At 35.0% G+C, this 24294-nt stretch overlaps 1 protein-coding gene across 9 annotated transcripts in view; it reads left to right on the top strand.

Annotated features, from left to right (window-relative positions):
- Window positions 1-24294, top strand: part of RHOT1 (ras homolog family member T1) — a 54659-nt gene that overhangs the window by 14406 nt on the left and 15959 nt on the right. For all 9 annotated transcript variants that reach the window (XM_033090110.1, XM_033090113.1, XM_033090111.1 and 6 more), the window contains 16 exons: window positions 804-862; window positions 2578-2659; window positions 4935-4978; window positions 5225-5278; window positions 5412-5464; window positions 9045-9153; window positions 9453-9554; window positions 14445-14543; window positions 15099-15207; window positions 15954-16074; window positions 18218-18302; window positions 18673-18818; window positions 19803-19903; window positions 21307-21437; window positions 22117-22200; window positions 24084-24203. In XM_033090110.1, coding sequence (XP_032946001.1) covers window positions 804-862; window positions 2578-2659; window positions 4935-4978; window positions 5225-5278; window positions 5412-5464; window positions 9045-9153; window positions 9453-9554; window positions 14445-14543; window positions 15099-15207; window positions 15954-16074; window positions 18218-18302; window positions 18673-18818; window positions 19803-19903; window positions 21307-21437; window positions 22117-22200; window positions 24084-24203 — 1499 coding nt within the window. The remainder of the gene's footprint in view (window positions 1-803; window positions 863-2577; window positions 2660-4934; window positions 4979-5224; window positions 5279-5411; window positions 5465-9044; window positions 9154-9452; window positions 9555-14444; window positions 14544-15098; window positions 15208-15953; window positions 16075-18217; window positions 18303-18672; window positions 18819-19802; window positions 19904-21306; window positions 21438-22116; window positions 22201-24083; window positions 24204-24294) is intronic.

Below are 24294 nucleotides of genomic sequence, written 5' to 3' on the forward strand. Positions count from 1 at the left end.
TCATGCAAGCTAACTTGAGTTCCACTTCTAGGAATTTATCCTGTAGAAATACTCATTGTAGCATTGTTTATAAAAGTGAAAACTTGAACAACATTCATTGTTAGGAGATTACATTAATTATGACATTATACATGAGTTTTTATACAACTATCAAAAATAAGGTAGGCTTTTAAATGTTAATATAAAATGGATTTATTATTACTGTTTTTTAAAATTGTGATAAAATTTTCAAGACATAATATTTAACATTTTCACCATTTGTAAATGTATAATTCAGGGCATTAAATACATTCACAGTGTTATATAATATTCACCACTTTCTATATCTAAAACTTTTTCATCATCCCCAACAAAATTTCCATATCCATTAAATACTAACTTTCCCTTCCCCCTTCCCAGGAAGTTTATATATATTGACATGAAATACTGCCCAAATACATAATTATACATACATAAAAGAAAATACATAAAGGAAAATTGCAAAATAGTATGACTGCTATGATCCCACTATGGTAAATTATTATTAAGTGTAGGAAAAATCTGGGGAGACTGTCTATATTAAATTTAGGAGGATATTGTGGGACAATTTTACTTTTATATCATAAATTTTGGTAATTTTTTGTTTTACACAATATGTATAACTTCTAAGCAGAAGAAAAAGAGATGCGCTTTACATATTGTACTAAAACTTGGCAATTTGTATGTTGATTTTAGCTAACAACATACTTTTCTGTGTGGTTGCTGAATTTGAGCTTATGTAGAACCTGAACACTTTATTAAAGTAATGATTTTTCTTTTCACAGCTAGAGTTGGGAAGACATCACTGATTATGTCTCTGGTCAGTGAAGAATTCCCAGAAGAGGTAAACATTTTGATTTCTTTCCTATTTTTAAACTGTTTTAAATTTATCAAAATTGAGTTAAGATGAAATAAGTTCTGTCCTTTTTTGTATGTTTTCTTTCTGAAGTTGTGACTTTTAAAAAGCCTCATATTTGTTCATGCAAGACATCACTGAAATACAGTGCAGGAGAAAAAATCACGCTAGATCTGAGTTCACCTCAGTCCTTTGCATGTCCTACTTTTGACCTTGCCTAGGCTATTTGTCATCTCTGTGCCTTTTTTGTATCACCTGGAAACTGGGAGCTGAAAGGGCTATTAGAGATCATCTAATCTGTGTAATCCTTTTTATTTTTTCTGTGTAATCCTTTCTTAAAAATAAAACGTTATCCATAAGCCCCAAACATAAAAACAGATGAGTATTCCTTTAGTTGAAGTTAGGGTGAAAGATTTGGACTCCCCTGCCCACCCCCGCCCCCCCGCCACCGCCACCTCCACCTTCCACCTGATACTCCCCAGTCTTTGAGGCATTAGAACCACTAGGATCCTGACACATTTTTGAAAACCTTTAATATTATCTACCTCCATCATTTTACAAATGGAGAAACTAACTCATTCTACCTTTGCCTACCTCAGAGGATTGTTGTGGGTCTCAAATGAGATAAGCTTAATCATGGTAGGGTGCCACCCAAAAGTAAGATGGTTTTACTATTGCTGGCAATATATTTGTTTACATTGTGGAAGTTCTAGTATGAGGAACTGCTGGCCAAGGCCTTATGTAAAGTGAGGATATTGTTATGGGGTCGGAATCAATGCAAATGGGATGAAAATTATTTCTTTTTATTCTCTTTCTTCACGTAATAGGTGTTATTAGTGCCACAGTTTGCATTTACCCGTTTTTGATTCTTGTTTCGGTAGGAATAGCTGTACAGTTTCATTATTCAGACAGGAATTTGATGTACGTGTACGATTTGATAGTGTTTTTAGTAGTGGCCATGTGCCCATTCATTGTTACTTTTGCTTTTTTTTTTCACCTCTTCAATAAGATAGTTAAGTAAGTACTTAATTTGTGAAATGAAGGACATTTTCATGTGTGGTTTATGGAATAACCAACATTAGTTATAGTCACTCAAGGTATAATACCTCAAAGTTTTCTGTGATAGTTTACCTTAGTTTAGAATGGTAATTTTAGCATGGTCCTCTTGGGTGTGAATAAGGGGTCTTTAATTGATTAAAAAATCATCCAGTCTTTCTAAAAGTGGAATCATTAAGCATAAGGCTTATGTAGCCAATCAGTTATTCTCTAGAAGAAATGAGTTTTGATAATTTATTGTTTTATTCAAGGGTTGTTTTAGATTAACATACTTGCTCATTTGTAGAGTAGCTGAAACCTTCAATAAAATAGAATGAAAACCACACACTTTAAAAATCTAATGTTTGAAACACCAAGTTGATGTAAGTACTGTTTTAGGCTATGTCAGATCTGAAGTATCCTTAATATGTCCTGTGTCCACACAGCTGGTAATGTGCATTTTTAAAAAGTGGTCTATCATATAGCTTTAGTATATATTTGCATCTGTAGTAAAGCACAAAATTAAGCATTTGAAAGCAATGACAAATACCTGTAAGGATAGGTATGGGTAAAAGGGGCTAATATAGAGATAAATTTACATAATCTATTAACAAGTTTGATTGATAATATCCAAAAGTTTTTCTTTTCCTATTTGTTTTCAAATGAAGGTTCCTCCCCGGGCAGAAGAAATCACCATTCCAGCTGATGTCACCCCTGAAAGAGTTCCAACACACATTGTAGATTACTCAGGTAACGGAATGACCTATTGTAGATGAAACTGTAGGGTTAATTTAATAGTTCTCAAAAAAGGTACTTACTGAGCTGTAAAAAAATGTTCAAAAAGGGGTGATCCTTTTTCTCTAGCAGTAAATGATCATTTACTATTCTCATCTCATTTATATCTCCCTGCCAACACCCACCCCACACCTACCTAAAGACTCCATCTTGCAGTACTCTGTCCCTAATTGACTAAGTTGGGTTCCATAATAATGAAAAGGAAGGAGAGATGGTAAATGACAAGAAGTAGATAAATCATTACTCTCCTTGAATTGGCATGTTTGTAGAGAGAAATTCTGGATTCATTTTGTTATCAGGCATGCTCTGATGATTTAAAAAGAGTTCTGAATTTGAGAATTTGTTGAGTTCTAAATTTGTTCTTTAATTTTTCAGCCTTTGTCCCAAATAAAATAATAGTTTAAACAGCTGTCAACTTGCTTACATTATATGACAATAGAAGCCCATCTGTATCGGTTTTAATAATTTAAAAATTTTCTACACATTACTAAACTTTTTAATCATTAAATTATTTTGCTTTGTATTGGGACTTTTTTTTTAAAGGGTCAATTGTAACAGGTGTACCACTCTGATGGGAGATGGTGATAATCGGGGAAGCTGTCTGGGGGCAGGAGGCATATGGGAAATCTCTGTACCTTCCACTCCATTTTTCTGTGAACCTAAAACTGCTCTAAACAAAATCTATTTTTAAACATGGGTGTAACTGCGTTGGTAATACTTTGTTTTACTAAGCTGGTATCCCATATAACCTAAAAAAGAAATATTGCAACTGTGATACTGCAACTGTGTAGTCCGATACATATGACTATTTGAACACTTGTAATGTGACTAGTCTAAATTGAAATGTGCTTTAAGTGTAAAATATAAGTGAATTTAGAAGACTTACTATGAAAAATTAATGTGTGAAATAGCTCATTAATTTTCTATTGAGTACATATTAACATTTTAATATTTTTGATATTTGGAGCTAAATAAAGTAATTTTACCTGTTCCTTTTTACTTTTCTTAAGGTGACTACTAGAAAATTAAAAATTACCTGTATGGCTTGCATTAGATTTCTACTGTACAGCACTGTACTGGAAGCTAAGGGGGGTTGGATGCTTTCTTTCTGCTACAGTCAGTTTCATAACTAGCTTTACTTACTAGAATTATTTTTAAATATGTGTAGCCATATAATTAGATTCACTTCAGTATTAGAATTGAAGCCTTAACCCATTGATTGCTCAACATATGAAAAGATATTAAAATTATGGCCAATTATTTAGCATACTATAAAATGCAGTTGAACTCATTTATGATATTAGTTTGTATGTCAGAAATAGCAGGCACTTGGAGGAGAAACATTAAAGATGATCTAAATTAATATGTTAGTAATAAATACTGTGTTTCCCCGAAAATAAGACCTAGCTGGACAATCAGCTCTAATGCGTCTTTTGGAGCAAAAATTAATATGAGATCCGGTTTTGTTTTACTATAATGTAGGACCGGGTCTTATATAAGATATAATATAATATAATATAGTATAATATAATATAATACCGGGTCTTATATTAATTTTTGCTCCGAAAGACACATTAGAGCTGATTGTCTGGCTAGGTCTTATTTTCGGGGAAACACGGTAGCTTTGCTCTTCATTTGTGTGCTTCTTCATCCTAGCTATATCATGTGTATCTCCTACACCTTGAAGTTATAGGCACATCCACCCATTAAGACCAGTTCTAGCCAGAGATATATGCTAGAGAAGGAATTCTTGACTCTTCATTCTCATGCTCTAGTTTTGCTTCTGGGGCCTCATATCTGCTATGTAGATCTTAAGCTTGTATTGCCCAGATTCTCACGTGGCCTTTTGACCCTGTTTGGATAGATTCTTTGTTTGGACTCTTCAGTGTCCAGTCTTCTCGCTTGAGTGTCTGATCTCTTTTGCGTGACCCTTCTCATCTCCGGGTCAGATGCCGGCCTACATTTATACCACAATGCCTTCTGCTCTTCTGTGCCTGAGTTCTCCTCTTGTCAACTTGTCTTTGAGTGCCAGCCAGCTTCCTTATCATGGTTCCACTCTTTCCTTACCCTGGCTTTCCCTTGTCTTTGCCACCTAGTCTGGCACCATGGCACGAGGGATGAGGGGTGTTTGGAGGGCCATTAGATGGGTGTCACATAGATTTTAGCTTGACCATTAATTTTTATGAACACGTGTAAAATATGAAACTCTTTTTTACTTTGTCATCTGTAGAAGCAGAACAAAGTGATGAACAACTTCATCAAGAAATATCACAGGTGAGTTTAAAAAAATAGTTGTAGGTTTTTTTGTGGGGAGAAAGTGATGATTCTATGAGTCTACCTTTTTCATTCTCTCACTTACCTAGAGGGCCTTTTCAGTTCTTTGTTTTTATTGCTGACTTTGAGTATGTATTTTTTGCTGTAAATCCTTAGGACCGTTTTCCTCTTAGAGGCATGCTAAGTTTTTATTGTTATTATTATTATTACTTAAAAATACCGTTAACTTGTTTGTTTTTCTTGTAGGCTAATGTCATCTGCATAGTTTACGCTGTCAACAACAAGCATTCTATTGATAAGGTATGAATGTGTTGACTTTTTTCACTACATTATGTTAAGTTTCAATGGGGGCGCTTTCAAAATTGATTCTCAGTCTAGAGTTTTAGGTCAAAGATCCTCACCATGGCTTAGCTCTTGTTAATTTTCATTTTAGGTGACAAGTCGATGGATTCCTCTCATAAATGAAAGAACAGACAAAGACAGCAGGTATTTTTATTTCGCTCTCAAACTTTGCATATTGAAAAATTTCAAACTTACAGAAAAGTCGCAAGAAACAGTACAGTGAACATTGGTACACCTTCACTGATTTACCGGTTAGCGTTTTGCCACACTTGCTTTATCTCTAGGTCTGTCTCTGTTTATACACCTCTTTTGGGAAGAGTTATGTAATGCAGCTCGTATTTGCGAGCAAAGCAGAAAATAGAGCTCTGATACTCTTAAGGATTTACAATTTCAGACATTAAATATTTTGATAATCCATCTTCTATGTCTCTTTCTCCAACTGCTGCTTGAAAAGTCTCAGCTTTAGAATCCCTCTTCCCCTGTCTTGTACGTGCCCTCTCTCTTGAGATGCAGTCTCCCTGGTCGTTGATTGCTCACAGTGCAGTGTATGTAGGAGCTTAGGACTTGGAGGAAAGTGAATGACCTGTGAAATCTGCTTCGGCCTCTTAGGAGCTTTTAAGACATTGACGTCACTGAACCTGCTTCCTCAACTGTAAGGGGAGATGAGGATAATACCTGTCTTGACTTCATGTGGTTCTTTTAAGAATCCAATGAAATAATGCATGTGCGAGTGCTTTGTAAGTTCTCTAACTCTAGGGATCTTCATTTAGGAATTTATACAGGGAAATTTCTTTGAAATTCTTTGGGAGATACATATATGACAGGGAAAAAGCAAGAGAACACCAGTTCTGTATTTTTCTGAGCAGAACTACTGAGGTAGTTCTGGGTATAAATGCTTTGAGTTTTAAGTCAAAGTGGAAACAAAACATTTTTCTCGCGTATTGTATAATTGACCATGTTATTTATGAAGCTTTTGAACCTTTTTTAATGTTAGGAAAGCAGACAAGCAGACTAACATCTATGTCTCGTACACATCTGGTCTTTACTTAATTTTTTGGATTTCTTTTTTTGGTTGGGCATTTTTGTGCCGTGAAACCTAAAGATCTGGTTCTGAACAGGTGAACATAGTCACGTATTTATGGAGGGAGACTGTGATCGTGCTGGTATTGTATATGTTGTGCCTTGCAGCTCTTATGGCTCCTCTTTTGCATGGCTTTAAATTTCATAGTGACTTACTGTCAAGGTGGAAAGGAGAGCTACACTGTCCAATACAATAGGCTCTAGTCAGTTGTGGCAATTTAACCTTAAAGTAAGTGAAATGAAATAAAACTAAAAACCCAGTTCCTAGAACACACTTAGCCACATTGCAAGTGCTCAGTAGCTACTTGTGGCCAGCGGTTCCAGTAATGGACAGGACACATAAAGAACATTTCCATCATCACAGGAGGGTGTATGAGACAGGGCTGTTTTGGAGGCTCCCACACCCGTATGCCCCTGACACCTGCTCTCCTTGCTGATTACTTGAGCTGTTTCCAGGAGGGACTCTTCAGAGAAATCAGATTTGCCAGGATCCGTCAAGCTTGGACCACTGACATTTTCAAATCTGGCTTTGCTATCACAGTTTCCTAAAATGCTGTGGCTAGTTTCGTGGCCCTTTCTGTACCATCTGAACGTGGCTTTTAACATTTGAAGATCTAATTGAGCTTCCTCAAGTGTAGTTATATTTTTTTCCTCTCTGAATCATAAGCATACTCATTTTTCTTGTGGTTGACTTGTCCCAAGATGGTCTGTTTCTTACTGTTAATATACGGACTTTACACTTTCCAATACCTTCCTCCCCTAAGTTTATATTTGTTACACATAAATTCTTCTTAGGACTTCCTTGGACCATTGTTACAATGGTCTTTTTTTTTTTTTCCATTAGAGTTGGCATACACTATTAAATTTGTTTACGGGTGTACAACATTTTGATTCAAAATTTAGATACCTTATGATGGGATCACCATGCTAAGTCAGTAACCATCTGTCACTGTGCAGAGTTATTACAATATTATTGACTGTATTCCCTATGCTCTACACTACATCTGTGTAGATTATTTATTTTATAACAGGCAGTTTGTACCTCTTATTTGCCTTCATCTTTTCACCACCACCACCCCCGTTACAGGGGTTCTTAATCAGGGTACCCATCATTTGTCACCTGAGGTTCTTTAAAAACATATAGATGCCTTTGTCTCACCCCTAGAGTGTTAGAATTAGTACGTTTGGAGATGTGTATTTTTTTAAAGCTCCTTAAATTATTCTGAGCACACCTTTGGTTGTAAACCACTACATTTTTTGAAACCCTCCTGGCTCTGTTAGGAATCTATATAGGGGTTGTATAGCGGGCCAGTCCTTTTATGCATAACCACACTAAGGGAGTCAATAAATGCTTGCAAATATTCCTATTGCAAGCTGGAGTTCCATCAGGATGACTGGCTTTCCCTCCAAATTCTCTTGCAGGGTGCACAAATAACAGTTCTCCACTAGGCTAGTTCACCTTGATACCCTCAATTTAGATTTCTGATAGGCCTGTCAGATTTAACTTGTCTGAAACAAAATCCTAATTCCTTGCCTACCTGCCCCGCCCTCCTCTCCTCCAAAGTCTCTCAATCTTTTCTGTCTAAGGAGATCTACTAATTTTGTCCAGCCAAAACCCTTTTTTTTCCCTGCCTTTTTCTCAGCTTCCATATCTAATCTACCAGCTGCTGCTATATCTCAAATCTGAATACTTCTCCATCCTCACTGCCCTAATCCAAGCCACATTTAAAAAAACTTTTTATTATTGAAAAAATCAAACATATGTAAAAGTAGAGAGAATAGTATAATAAATGTCTCTGTATCTATCATTCAGCTTCAACACTTATCAACTCATGGCCAGTCTTGTTTCATTTGTTACCCTTTCCGTTGGGATCATTTTGAACAAATCGAGACAAAATATCATGCTGTAAATACTTTAATATGTATCTATAAACAATAACAAATGACTACATTTTAAAATGTCCCTCAGATCATGTCATTCCCCCACTTATCATCCTTCATTAGCTTCCCATTTTATACTTATAATAAAACCCACACTCCTTGCTGCAGCTGTAAGTCCTTACGTGTCTGGTCTTTGATTCTCTCTCCAACCCCATTTCATACCTCTTCCCCAACTTTGGACTCATCAGGATGTTTTTTCAATTTGGGGCCTTTGCACATGCTGTCCCTTCTTCCTGGCCAGCTCTTCCCTGGCTCTTCACATGGCAGATGCCATTTCATCCTTCACTCCTTGACTCAAATGCCACCTTGTCAGAGAGACTTTTCCCTGATTACCATATATAATTAGTTCCCTTTCATTACTCTATCCCATATCCTTCCTTCATAGCACTTACAGAGTTGGAAATTGTCTTGTTTATTAGCTTATTGTCCATTTTCTGATTTTCACAGCTAGAATGGACAAGGACTTTTGTCGGCCTTGTGTCCTTAATGCCTAGAATAATACCTGGCGTATTATAGGTACTCAATAAATATTTGTTGAATATGCTCTCTAGGGAGCTTGAGCTGACTACAACTAGAACTAGAGGGTTCACATTGGGGAGATTAAGTGAAGCTTATTAGTTAGAATGGGTTATGATGTCCATTAAAATATAAATCTATTGTCTTTTGTCTTCCTTATTATTATGATGTGTCCTGTTTCTTTCAGGCTGCCCTTGATATTGGTTGGGAACAAATCTGATCTGGTGGAATATAGTAGTATGGAGACCATCCTTCCTATTATGAACCAGTACACAGAAATAGAGACCTGTGTGGAGGTATGCCTTATCATTCGATTTTGAAATATACTGTTGGTAAATTTTCACTAAATTGAGGTTTGGAATAGGAGCGGGGAGGATGTGGGATGGTAGAGATTTCCTATTGTTTGTGAAGTCATATGAACCAAAGGAAACAGATGACTTGGAGTTGGCCTTTGAGCTCTTTGTAGACAATCACATTTTAATATCCACTAAGAAAAAATGCAGTTTTCAGTTTCTTCAACGATATTGATAGTTTAAAAATTGTTTTGAGCTCATAATTACTTTCAGAGGGTAATATTTTAAACTTTTTTTTCCAGTGTTCAGCAAAAAACCTTAAGAACATATCAGAACTCTTTTATTATGCACAGAAAGCTGTTCTTCATCCTACAGGGCCCCTGTACTGCCCAGAGGAGAAAGAGGTAACTGCCTCCCCACCCCCAACCCCACCCCCTACCTGTGTTAGTAGGGGCTGGAATGAGTAGGTAGTAACTCTAGTATGGTAGTGATTTTTAGTAACTCTTAAGTATTCTTGTAAACTGCTGGAGTATCAATTCATTGCTCATTAAACTTGCATTTTCTAGGTACTTTTCTTCAAAACATTCACATTCAATACTCAGAAAAATATATTCCAGATTAAATATCATTTCAGAAAATGCCATTAAAACAAACAGAAGAGTTGGCAAGAATAACAACAAAAAGTCCAAAGACTTAGCTGTTTACTTGCTTTGCTCCTATAAACAAACTTAAAAACACCCATGAAGACTTGTGTAGTTATTTGACATGAGTACAACATGTAATACAATTTGAACACTCCCTTTTGTTTCATAGCTAAGAAACACAGTAATTCCTTAATGACTACCTAAAATTTAATGATATTTTGCCATTGACTTATAAAATTAATTTTTTAATTGAGACATAACTCACCATAAAGTTCACCTTTTTAAAGCGTACACTTCAGTGGTTTTTTAGTATAGTCACACGGTTGTGTGTCCATCACCACTGTCTAATTCTAGAACAATTTCTCACCCCCAAAAGAAATCCTGTGCCCATTAGTGGTTACTCCCATTCCTTCTTTGCCCCAGCCCTTGGCAACCACTAATCTATTTTCTGTCTGTATAAATTTGCCCATTACGAACATTTCTTATAAATAGAATCGTATAGTATGTGGTCTTTGTGTGGCTTCTTTCACATAGCATAATAATGTTTTCAGGGTACATCCATATTGTAGCATGTATCAATATTTCCTTTCTTTTTATGACTAAATAATACTTTACTGTATGAATATATACAGTATATGGATAAACATTTTGTTTATCCATTCGTTGCTTGATAGACTTTTGGGTTTTCACTTTTTGACTATTGTGAATAGAACTGCTCTGAACATTAACACAAGTCTGAACATCTGTTTTCAATTTCCTTTTGAGTGTATATTTAGGAGTGGAATTGCCAGATGACATGGTAATTCTATGTTTAACTTACTGAGCAACCGCTAAACTGTACCAGAGTTCCAATTTCTCCACATCTTTGCCAGCACTTGTGATTCCCCACCCCCTTTTTTGTTTGTTTGTTTGTTTTTTGGTTTCTTACAGCCATCCTAGTGGATGTGAGTGTTAACCTCATTGCTGTTCTGATTTGCATTCCCCTGATGGCTAATGATATTGCCCATCTTTTATGTAGCTATTGGCCACTTGTATATCTTATTTGGAGAACTGTTTATTTAAGTCTTTTGCCTATTTCTTGAGTTAGTTGTCTTTTTATTGTTGAATTTTTAAGAAATAAAAAGTTGCAGATTTTTTTCAGGAAAAGTTTACAGGATGGGTAGGTGGTTGGCCGACTTTGACCTGTGGGTCAAATGTGGCCTTCCATCTGTTTTTGAATAGCTTATGAATTAAGAATACATTTTACATTATTAATTGATTGAAAAACAATCAAAAGGAGTAATGTTGTGTGATATGGGGAAATTATATGACATTCAGATTTCATCGTTCGTTAATAAAGTTTTACTGCAACACAGTCACGCTCATTTCCTTATGTTTGTATTTGACTGCTTTCATGCTTTGAAGGCAGTTGAATAGTTGCATCAGAGCTTGGATGTAGCACTCTCATCACTTCTCGGTGCTGACGTGCTGAGTGCTCAGTGGTGCACTGGTAATTGTACTGACTCAGTTATTACTTGACAGCATTTCAAGTACCATGGACATCAACAGTACTGTGCCATTTTGTTTTATTATCAGTGCTTTATGTATCATGTCAAAACAAGAAAAGAAAGTCGATGTTTAGTTGGCAAAGCAGATGTGTTTGCTTAGTTGAAATTACAATTCCAGCATTGTTTTTTGGATTTCGATGCAAGTGCAAAGGAAATTTCCATATTTCATTATCCCTTGGACTGTGCAGTTGAGGAGCTTTTGCCTAACCTTCAATTGAACTGATTAATCTGCAGTGTAATGACATGCTAACAGCTGAAAATCAAGAAAATAATGTAATGTGATAAATGCCTTCCAAGCAGTGAATGTGCCCAATTAAAATTATGTTTATGGATATGCATCAGTATTGGCAATATGTATCTGTGCAAAGAGACTTTTTCAAAGATGAAATATGTAAGATCTCATTACAGATCAGCATTAACATTTGCAATCAATTTTTATGATAGGGAACATTGACTTTGAATCCCAATTAATCAAAATGTTAACCCTAAGAAGATGTCCATTCTTCTCAGTAGTAGACCTATACAGCAAATTTACACTCAGTTACTATTATAATTTGAATTTCATCAATAAAAACCTTGTTGAAATCTGATTCTCTCTTGCTGTGTAAGTACCTAGATGACATCCTTGATTTTGCCTGTTGGTTCCCAAAGCCTAAAAACATTTGCTATGTGGCCCTTTACAGAAAAAGTGCTGGCCTCTGGTACAAGTAATTAATCTGAGTTATCCCTTAATCTGACCCTGATTTACTTTTCCTTAATCCTGGTTTATGTTCCTTAATTGGAATGCTTCTTTCTAATTTACTTTTATTCTTAATCCAGTATTTCCCAAATTTGCCTCATAATAGTCACTAGGTGTATTTGTTAAAAACACAGATTGCATTCTGATTCAGCCACATGCTATATTTTATGATCAAGGAAATTTGGAAAACAGTCTCATATTATAGCAATTTGCTTCTGAGGCCTTAGCCTAGCAGTACGTTTCAATCCCTTCTATTTATTCTCAATTCTTTAATTTCTGTTTTTCCCTTAGTCTGTTATTCTACTAATCTGCTAATCGCCCCCATCCCACTTCCCCCATCCCATGAGTAAAACATCTACTACCACCATCTGTTACTCCTTTCTTTCGTGTACCTGCCTGAAGTAAAATCTGCAACTTTTGCACAAGAACAAGCTTTGAGTCTAAATTTATACCAGAAACTTTTATTTGGACAGCAATAATAACCTCTTAACACAGCTTTAAGGTGGAATCATCAAAAAGATCATGTTAAAAATTAAAGCCTGAATGTGTTTCCAGTGTTGACGGACTCTGTGTGACCCATGGAATCCTTTGCTTACCTAATAATGAAAAAGGTGTGACTTTTGTGTAATAATAATGTTTATTGTGTGAGGGTTTAGATTACTCATGGAAAATGAGTTTATTACTGTTAAAAAAATTTTTGCAGCTTTAATAAGGTATGATTTTTAATATTTTTAAAAGAGGTCTTTTTCTGATGTTATATTTTAAGGTAGTTAATAGTTAAATATCACATTGAGCCAATATGTTAGAGCACTTTAGCTCCTGTGATGCATTTCAAGCTTTAATGAAAAATGCATCGCTGTTTATTTTTCTTCAAATTACTTTTTTAATGTAGATTTTTATAATGTGAGGAAAAACCACTTGCACAAGATAAAAAGTTATTTTTAGATTCTATTCTTTACATCATTCTAATTTTTTGCTACTTTTTGAAACATTTAGATTAGTATATAACAGATTTTTCAAAGGAAAGTAAATAAAATGTAACACTGTAATCTTTATTAATCTTGAATATCTAGTATTAGGATCACATTTATAGAAGCAATGTCTTAACCATTCTTTATTTTTTGAAACATTCATGATTGTAGATGTTATAAGTTATAGTCCATTTAGAACTCTATTATAAAGAAAGCCCCTTCCAATGATACCTAAATGTTTGACTTTCTCAGTTCTTTCTAATCTTTTTATATCTTAGGTTTTATCTTTTTGTCACTATATCAAATTCCTTTCCTAGAGACCCCATTTAAAACAACAAAAAAAGAAGGGATTGTCTGTATATTTGGGGAAAAAACTGTTGCCTATTTTTAGAAAAATTTATTTTCTGCATTTGAGTTTGATAGCCTGGTCAAAACTCATCATTACAATTTGCTCTGGATAGCCATATCACTGAAGTTAATAAGTATACTTTTCCTCTCTTTGCCATCTAATTCCTGATTCAGATGTGTTCATAAGAGATCTACTTCCAATTTACAGAGTGTTCAGAGATCTTCCTGCAAGTGTTATTTTCTCAAAATTGTTGACAGTGATTATTCTGTAGCAATTATACAGATTAGAAGCTTGTGGGTCTTACTTTAAATAGTCAAATATTTGTTCTACCCATTATAAATCCTAAAACAAATATTAAGGAAGTTGTCAAAATATATTTCCAGCAGCATTACTTAATAAAAGTTTTACAGAGTCATAAAAAGCAAGATTCTTTTTCAAATGTAAGTAATTCTTAGCTGATGATAAGAAGTTAATGAAAGGCTTTTACATTTACTTGCCAGTGCTATTTTACCACCTTTTTGTGAATAAGCACGTTTTATATCCCAGCTTTGGTGCACACACACACACACACACACACACAGTCCCATTCTGCTACCAGAAGGTTGACGGTCAAAAATCAGCAGTTGATCATACCGCAGTAAAACTGAAATTTTTAAAAGAAGTTGGGAAGGAAAGCCCATAGTTTTATAAATCCACTGGAATTCTTTATGGAATGATGGAGGGCATAAGTAAACATTTCTGTATATGACTGGAAGAATGAATCTTTTCTAAAGATGAACTTCTCTTTTGCCTATCTTTGGATGATTTGTGGTCATGAGGGGAGAGTTTGACCCTTCCAAATATCGGTCCTCATTTATTTAAAAAGATTTGAGTGTGAAAGTAAATGGCTTTGCTCTAGTTCATTTTTCACGTTGCTTGTATTTGATGTTACGTATTTTTCAGTGAGAACAATCAGAATTGTTCTTACCCTTCCTTTTGAAAATCTTATTTAAAAATTCCAGCTATTTAAATTAAAACAATTGTTTCTTTCCTCAATGATTATAGATGAAACCAGCCTGTATAAAAGCCCTTACACGTATATTTAAAATATCCGATCAAGATAATGATGGTACCCTCAACGATGCTGAACTCAACTTCTTTCAGGTAGCCCTCTTCTTCTTTAGACATTTGCGTATCTCGGTGGGATTTTTGTTTTTTGGTTTTTTTTGCAAAGAAAAACTATAAGAATTAATTATCTTAAACAGTGATATGTTGATAAACTCATGTCTCTTTCATGTAAAACTGTCTTTCACATCAAGCTCTTTAAGTCTTTACCTTGAGTATAAAGCACGCTTCGGCATAGGAATCGAGGAGACCCTATGGTAGTGTTATTTCCTGGTACACAATGGGTGTATTGAGGGTATCTTGAAGTCTGAACTCCACATTATTTTTCTTTCTTGGTTTTGTATAACATAACTACACAAAGAGCTCTGTGTTTTAGAAATGCGATGGGGAGAGTCAGGAAAGTTTCTTTCCTTCTAAGGAGATGACATGTTTTACAAAAATAATATAAGGCAGAGACTATCCTAATTCAGAATTTATTTCCTTTGTTTGTGTCTTTTTGATTTAATATTGCTTTGTAGATTAATGTTTTGTGTATATTAGTTATGGTTTTAATGCTAGTTTTTAAAGACATTTATTTTTATTTCTTTTTGCTAGAGAATTTGTTTCAATACTCCATTAGCTCCTCAAGCTCTGGAAGATGTCAAGAATGTAGTCAGAAAACATATAAGTGATGGCGTGGCTGATAGTGGATTGACCCTAAAAGGTAGGTAAATGGTGTTTCTCCCCCCTTTTGAACTTAATATTTTCAAAATTTGGTAGAAGGTGAAGATCTTTATAGTATTATTTATACTTTAAGGAAATGTTAGTATTTTATTCATATGCCTAAAATCTAACTTGGATATGTAAGAGTTGGAAGAGACAGGCCACTGGTGGGGATAGTTATCCTTACTGTCAGCATAAATTAGAGGTAGGGAAATTGGTTGGATCTCAGGAATTCAAAGGTCCATCTGAGGGAAAGAGAGTTTTGGCACTGATTATCTTAAAATTCTTCCTACTCATAAGCATCCTTTAAATAGAAATTATTTTTAGGGAAGACATTTTGTATATCAGTCAAATTTACCAAGTACAGGATGTTCCTTATAGATAAGAAATGAAATTGAAAACCAGAATTTTCCATGATAGAAATAAACACAAAGATCTATAAAATAATTTCCTTTGTTTTTATCATATGACTGTGAATGTTGGTGTATTCCTTGGGATGTGTTTTGGTCCTTTCATCCTCCAGTGCCATCTCTTGCTGACCTGGGTGTATATGGGAAATGATTCTGAAATCAGCTCAGTTTTTATTGAGACACTGTGAATTTGGTTTTAATTTGATCTTCAATATGCAAAACTAGTATGATATGTTCATGCATGTAGCTCTTGCCATTATGTGTTACATGCTTTTCTCCCAGGTGACTCTGTACCCTTTTTCACATCAACTGTATTTACTAATTTATTTTATTTCAGGTTTTCTTTTTTTACACACACTTTTTATCCAGAGAGGGAGACACGAAACTACTTGGACTGTGCTTCGACGATTTGGTTATGATGATGATCTGGATTTGACACCTGAATATTTATTCCCTTTGTATGTACCTTTTGGCTTTCTAGTTGATTTCACTTGCCAAGTATTTTAAAATTTTGTTTGACACATAGGTAGGCTTTGGGGTAATCTGGAATAATTTAGATTTATAGAGAGGTTTATAGCAGAGTTTCTCAACCCTCGGCACTATTGACATTTTGAACTGGATAATTCTTTGTTGTGGAGTCTGTCCCAAGCAGTATCTGATGTTTAGCACATCCTTAGATGCCAGGAATACTTCCTCCCCCAGTTGTGACAACCGAAAAGGTCTAGCGTCTCTAGAAATTGCCATATGTTCCCTCAGGAGCGAAATCATCTCCAATTGAAACTCACTAATTTATATAGCATGGTTCAAACTTTTCCTTTTCCTCTCGTGGGGAATACAAGTATTTTTTTTTTTTTTTATTCATTTTACTTGAGGAAGGAGATAAAAGATGCTAAACAAACTTGTTTTGGGAGTCAAGATATGAGAAATATATTGGTTAGCATTTCTCTTCTCTTTTCATTAGTCCTTCTCCTCCGTAATGTTTATAGCCTATTCTTAGCTCAGGATAAAATAAGTATTTTTCCTAAACAACCTATCTATTTGTGATTATTTTGTAAGTCTTGTTTGTTACCCTGAAACAGAAGACTGCCTTACTTTAGGATGCCTCTCCTGTAACCCAGGGAAGTGACTTCCCAAAATCTGGCCTTTGAGGCTTCGGCCTTTCTTCTTCACTTTTTCAGTGGCAAGTTATCTTCATGCTGTCTTTCTTTTTATTTTAGCATGGCACACCTAGCTAGCTATGTAAGGGTTCAGAAAGACTTTGTTGTTCTCTCCTTCCCCATCACTGAGGAAGCAAAGTTCTTTCTGGTTGGATTCCTGGTCCATTAATTAGTTCTAAGTTGAAACCTCTCATCAAAGTTATTAAATCTTGGCTCAAGTAATTTTCTACATTTTTCGATAAATGTATGTTGAATGAATGAATTTCTCCCAGGACCTTTTCACCAAGTTTTCTTTTCTGTGCCATTTATGTGGGTAGATAAATTCTACAGGAGGTTGCTTATTGCTTTCTTAAGTATGACAGTGAGGAAACTGTATCTCTTACGGCTTTGTGGCTTACACTAACATCTCTCCCAATTTCTTGATGCTCTCTGCCTTGGATTTTCTGCAGAATAGCCCCCGAGAGCCACCACCTGAATCTTTCTAACTGTCTTATTAAACTCTCTGCCTCTGTCCTTCACGCTGCTGCTCGATTAATAGCTGTATAAATACACATGTGGCCATGTCACTTCCCTTCAAGACAGGATCAAGCCCAAGCTTCTTATCATGGGACACAAGGTCATTCTGATCTCTGCTCATGCTCACCCCCGCCTTCATTCTAGGAGTAAATACGAAACTATTTATAGCCCACCAACCAGATGTTGTTTCCTCCTCCAGGCTTTTGCCCATGTTGTTTCACTCTCTCTTTCCCTCTCCCCCCAAGCGAATGAATGCCTCTTATCCTTCAAATCCCAGTTCAGGTGACAGTGTCTCAGCAGTGCCGACACCTTCCTACCCCCAGGCCAGGGATACTCCCTCTCCTGTGAGCATCCTTACCTGACTCCTACTCAGCACTTGTCTCATCCTGTGGAGACAGTGAGATTATCTGTTTCTGGTACATCTCCCACTTGAATATGGTTTCTTAGAGGTAGGGAGCCTGTCTTGTTTTTGTGTCCTTACTACATAGCGCAGTACATTTGATAAATGTTTATCGAACTGAATTTTGAGTGGGTGAGAAAGGTCAGATCTGGCAGAAATAACATCTCTTCACGTCATGTTCAACTCCTTACAATGTTGACAGACTCATGACTTATAATTGGTTTATATAGGAAGAACAAGCCCATTACAGTTTAACCAGCATTATTTGTAAAATTTTTATTTTCAACCTGGCCTTCAGATATTTAAGAAAAGTTGACATGTCATCTCAAAATGAGCATTATTATGACTCTTGAGGATTACCATGTCACTCTAGTGACTTTCCTTGGGAAAGCCTCAATGGCTCCAGCAAAGATATTTTGTAAATGGTGTTATCCTACAAAAGAACTTGTTCCAGTTTTATATTCATTTCTTAAATTAAATTTTAATATTTGATTAATGATTTGTTTTACTCTTAAATTTTTTCAACAGGCTAAAAATACCTTCTGATTGCACTACTGAATTAAATCATCATGCGTATTTGTTTCTCCAGAGCACCTTTGACAAGCATGATTTGGTAAGCTTTTAGCTACAGTTTTCCACGATATATGATAAAATGTTTTTCTGTGAAGATTTAACTCTCTTCCCTTAGCTATGGGGTGTTCACATCACATAGCTAAAAATTGTTCAAACTCTCTTAAGTTAAACTAGCAAAAGCTTTTTTATTTTTTAATTTTTTTTTCTCAAGATGAAAAAGTCTAATTTCTGATAAATTCTTGCATAGGTTTTCTTGTATATGTGTAAGGAATTTTCTTGATAAAATGTAAAATGTCTTTTCATGTGTTAGGTTTTAGAAGCACAGCTTTACTAGTTTAGGGGGTTTTTGTGTTTGGCAATTACTGTCATAGATATCTAAACATTATGTATACTTCCTTGTATATCTTCAGGATAGAGACTGTGCTTTGTCACCTGATGAACTTAAAGATTTGTTTAAAGTTTTTCCTTACATACCTTGGGGGCCAGATGTGAATAACACAGTTTGTACAAATGAAAGAGGCTGGATAACCTACCAGGGATTCCTTTCCCAATGGACGTGAGTATAGAGCTCACTTGTTTTCCTCTAGAGTTTCCACTAGTTTCAAATTACGGTGCATTACATTCATCATTTTGTAAGTTTTCCAGATCCTAAGAAGTGCTCCAGTCATAGTAAGCAGGATTTATAGTGCTGCTGCTGTCTCTGAGATGAACTTGAGATGTTCAATAAATGTATCAGGAAGGGATGTTTTTGCTTTTGGATGATGTACAGGGAAACTAGTAATGAGTCTTACATCAAAAGTAAGCTAAATTTTAATACTTTTTTGATTAAGGGAATTGGAACCATCATTGCTGTTACACAATTCTTGCATCTTCAGAATATAGGGAGAGCATATTTTACTTGACACTAAAGACTTAGTGTGAGGGTATTTTGGGTTTGTTTTTAATACACTCTTAGTGAGGGTTTGTCTACAGTCTGGGTACAGCATAGTTGACACTGTACCTAGAGTACGAAGGAAATGCTCTGGGCGTGTCTGAGGACATAATTGCTTTAGTCATGGTGAAACTAACTTTCTTAACATCAGAATCTATTCTTTTTTTCAAGTCATAAAAAAGGCTAACTAATATCAAGTACTTTTCAGTTATTTTTGCTCCTTTCACAAACCTTTTCAGGTTTAATTATCATACAGTTCTCAACTAGCCAACATTTGCAGTATACTATGTAACTTGGGAAGCAGATGATATAAAAAAAATCCCTGCTCTAGATTTTACCAGCAGCTCACTTCTCATCTGTGTGGCCTGACTCCCTCTGGGCTGGTGGAGTAGATACAGGAATCCCCCACATCTTGCATTTTCCTCCTCCTTCTCTTCCTTAAGAATAGCAGCATAGAAAAACCATAGTATTTTGGGCACATGGAAAATTACAGCAGTCTGTCAACACTTATCTGTGTCTGGTGGTAAAATTATTTGAGCTGTTGGAATTTTTTTTTCTATAAATGCTCGTTGAGGAACTTCTCACATTTTAAACTCTTCCATTTCCTAGGCTCACGACCTATTTAGATGTACAGCGGTGCCTGGAGTATTTGGGCTACTTAGGCTATTCAATATTGACTGAACAAGAGTCTCAAGCTTCAGCCATTACAAGTAAGTGCCTGAATACTAATTAGTAAAAAGAAATTAGAAAAATTTGTTAATATTGCAGTTTCATATGTGAAATGTATGAAAATAAACATATCTTCCTTCACTAGTCTTCCATGTCTACTTTCTTTTTCATCCTGTGATTTGTTTTCCCTGTGATTTGGTGATTTCTTTTGAGTTGAGATGCCTGATTTTATTGTTTATCAGAGGTTTTACTTCTGATTTACTCGTGAGGTTACTCCATGATGAAAATCAAGGAGGGCTATGGCATTGAAAATATAGTTTGTCCTGTGTTTTAATTTTCTTTAAACATTAAAAACAATGCCTGTTAACACATAACCCTGATATTGAATTAAGTATGTCTCTCAACTTTTTAACCTTTTCCATATTAGTAAATCTTTCCCAGATCTGGTAATTCTTGCCAAGTAATGTGCTCCATTTATAGAAAACCCATAGGTATGGAAATAACAAATTAGGGAACTGATATTTCAAGGGTTTCTTATATCCTAATTGGTGGGGGGAAATGCCATATTTTATAGGAAGCCCCAGCACAAGAAGACAGCCAATCTGAAATTGAGAAAGCAAGTGCCCTTTAAGTACTGAACCATTTAGGCAGTATTTAATTCAACATCAAAGAGTAAGGAATTCATTGCTAGCCAGCATGAGGACCTTTCACTCAACAAAGTATTATGGGTATTTTTCTATATTAATAAGTATACTTTTATATATCTTTAATGTTAAACAACGTATCATCATGTGGATATTCTATAACTTATTTATCCTGTAATTATTGTGTTTTTTATCATTTTCAGTTTTTTGCTTCTAGTGAGCTTTGTCACAGTTGAATCTTTGAGGCTATATAGCTTAAGGTCTCTTTACCTCAGGAAGAGATGCCCCATTGCTCTGCTGAGATAGCTTTGTTTTCTGGCTTGCCTCTTTTACAGATTTACGTTTGAAAAGCCAGTACCCCCAGAGTACATATGCCTTTACCATTTATAGGTCCAGGATAGTGCAGATTTGAGAGAGCATCTTTTAGTTTATAACTTAGTAATTTATCACAGAAAAAAATAGATGGGATATAATGTTGGCTGCAATCATTGCAATTTTCATTCATTTTTAGGATATCATTTTTGAATGGAAATTATTAATTTTGTGATGAAATAAATATCATTTGGTTACTAGAAGTTCACTTCACAGCCAACTTTCAGAAATGCTTTTTTTCTATTAAGTGAGTCCTTTCTGTATTAGATTTAGTTCTTTATTTCACATGTAGCTTGACTATTGTACAGTATGTTTATTGATTAAACACTTCATAAAGGTGATAAATAGCAGTACCCTATTTTGCAGAAGGAGAAATGGAGGCTCAGTGACTCTGAGTAGTATATAATTAGTTTTTTTTTTCTTTTTAGTAACAAGAGATAAAAAGATAGACCTTCAGAAAAAACAGACTCAAAGAAATGTGTTCAGATGTAATGTAATTGGGATGAAAAACTGTGGGAAAAGTGGAGTTCTTCAGGCTCTTCTTGGAAGAAACTTAATGGTGAGAGTTCTCAGAAAATAGAACTTTATCCAACAAATTTTATAGTCACAAGTTTTACATAATTTTTTATGGCCATTAACCGTTTTAGATGATTACTGGAACTTAGTGACCTATGTATATTAGTAAAGTGTAATCTCAAGTGTAACAATAATCCTATTTAACTGACTTTATCTTTGTTTTATTGATGTCAGCTATCATTTGTCCTGTTTTTAAACCAGGGTTTAGGTGGGGATTAAATGAATACACATGTGAAAGCCCTAACATAGTGTTTTGCATGAAGTAAATGTATAGTCAATACTTTGAATTGAATATTAAAATCTGAGTACTGCCTTGAGTAAGGAGATAGACGTATTTCCTGGATGAGTCTCCTATTGGGTGAAATTATAGGATAATGAGAATTGCCAGCAGGTGGCTCTGGAATACAATTTCAATAAAATAGTGTACTTTTTCAGCTACTGCTTTCACTTTGTGCAGAGCAAATGCATCTTTTGTCTTAGACCTTAAGAACTAAGGAACGTAAAATCAATATCCTCTTTGTACTGATCAATAATACATAATGTAGGGAAGAATGCCCTTTTATTTATGACATACCCACACATATACACAGAGAATATGTATTAATGACAACAAGTTACTGTGATTTCTTACTGTAAATATTGGGATTTTTGGTTGTTTTCAGAGGCAAAAGAAAATTCGTGATGATCATAAATCCTACTATGCGATTAACACTGTTTATGTATATGGACAAGAGAAATACTTGTTGGTAAGAAATTCTCTGGCATATAAAGATTATTAATTATTAGGTGTATTTTTTAAAGACTCTTTGAAAACATAATTAGGTTCAATTTAATGGCTGTGTATAGAGCTTTTGTGTGATTCCCCCCCTGGTTTATTCATTGGATTAATTTTAATTCCCTTGACATGTATGGTCATTACATGGGTGTAGCTATAAGTAAAAATTCATCTACTTGTATGCTTAATTGTATGTTATTCCACAGTAAGAAAATTTTTTTAAAAAGTTAACTTCTTACTCTTTTTTCTACTTTTATTTAAAAAAACTATGTCCTCTACAGTTAATTAGAAATAATACGAAAACCTTAGTGGTAGTGTCTATAATCTGAATTGGGTTTTATCTATAGGTTGGTGCAAAAGTAATTGCGGTTTTTGCAGGTTTTTTTGTTTGTTTGTTTGTTTTTTAAATAAATTTTATTGGGGAATATTGGGGAACAGTGTGTTTCTCCAAGGCTCATCAGCTCCAACTAGTTGTCCTTCAATCTAGTTGTGGAGGGCCCAGCTCAGCTCTAAGTTCAGTCGCCATTTTCAATCTTTAGTTGCAGGGGGCACATCCCACCATTTCATGGAGGGAATTGAACCGGCAACCTTGTTGTTGAGAGCTCGCGCTCTAACCAACTGAACTGGCTGGCCGACCCTGCAGTTATTTTTAACCTTTTAAACCACAATTACTTTTATACCAACCTAATATTTATCAGGGCGGGGTATAGTTAACAAATGTGTTAGCCTAAGAAATGAATGAAATAAGGGTATGACTGAAAAGATACTATGAAATGCCATAGAAAGAGATTATATGCTCTCCTTCCATCCAGTTCGGTTTCAGTATGAACCCTTTTGCACCATTGATGAGCTATGTGACCTCAGGCAAGTGGCTTACTCTCTCTAAGCCTGAGTTTCTGATTAAGTTAGTTAATATGACATGCTCCTAACAAATGGTAGGTAGTAGAAAAAGTTTATTCCCTCTCTTTTTTTTGGAAATAGTTTATTCTACCAGACAAATGATCACATTGAATTTTAATACATATTTTACTCTTTATGATAAAAGTTCCTTGTCAGATTCTTACTACACTTTGTCTTCTTTTCCTATAAGTATAGTTCTACTTACTGTGTACCCAGTAAATATTGCTTACTGTTAGTTATCCTGTGTTTATTCTTACACTATTCTTTCTAAATAGGTATCTTGCATGTCTGAATAGTCATGCTATAGTAGTGTTTTATTTGGAATATATTGAGTCACTTCTGCCTCTACACTTACCCTTTCTTCTCAACAAAGATGCACTGTCTTACATAACTCAGTGCTGAATTTTACTCTTGTTAGATCATTGTCATATCATAGATGGGATATTTCTTTAGAAATTTTATAGTAAACATGGAAAAAGTGTAGGCAGTAAAGTAAAACAAAATGACCTTAGTAAAAAGAGTTCTTTGCTTTGTGTTTTTGATTGGTGGGGGAGAAAAGGTAGTGTGGTAGGAAGAAAATAGACTTGGAATTATATCTGAGTTCAAATTTTGGTCTAACGACTTTTTAGATGTGTATGTTAGGCAGTTGATGTAATTTCTTTAGCCTGTCATCTTATCTATAGAATATAGAGAATACAGGTGAAGAGCCTGCCTGGCACACTTTAATCACTCATTAAACGTTAGCTTCCGTAGAACCTTAGTCACCATTTGTAATCCACAAAATCAGAAGCTACTTGTTTATCCATAGTTCCCACTTGTATAAATGGTCTGAGAAAATATGCTTAACTAGTATTTCTAATTAGGAAGTTAAGTGGAGCAAGTAATAAAATATCATGACTTTATATATCAATATTATGGTACTTATATGTCTTATTATCTTTTTCTTTTTACAAGTTGCATGATATCTCAGAATCGGAATTTCTAACTGAGGCTGAGATCATTTGTGATGTTGTGTGCCTGGTATATGATGTCAGTAACCCCAAATCCTTTGAGTACTGTGCCAGGATTTTTAAGGTTTGTTGGTCTATAACTAAGTTTAACTTTGTATGTAGCTTAATGGAAGTGTAATTGTAATTATAAGGTGTTTTCTAACCAGGGAAATGTC

This window comes from Rhinolophus ferrumequinum, chromosome 21 (genome assembly GCF_004115265.2).
Source record: "Rhinolophus ferrumequinum isolate MPI-CBG mRhiFer1 chromosome 21, mRhiFer1_v1.p, whole genome shotgun sequence".
Classification (NCBI taxonomy): domain Eukaryota; kingdom Metazoa; phylum Chordata; class Mammalia; order Chiroptera; family Rhinolophidae; genus Rhinolophus; species Rhinolophus ferrumequinum.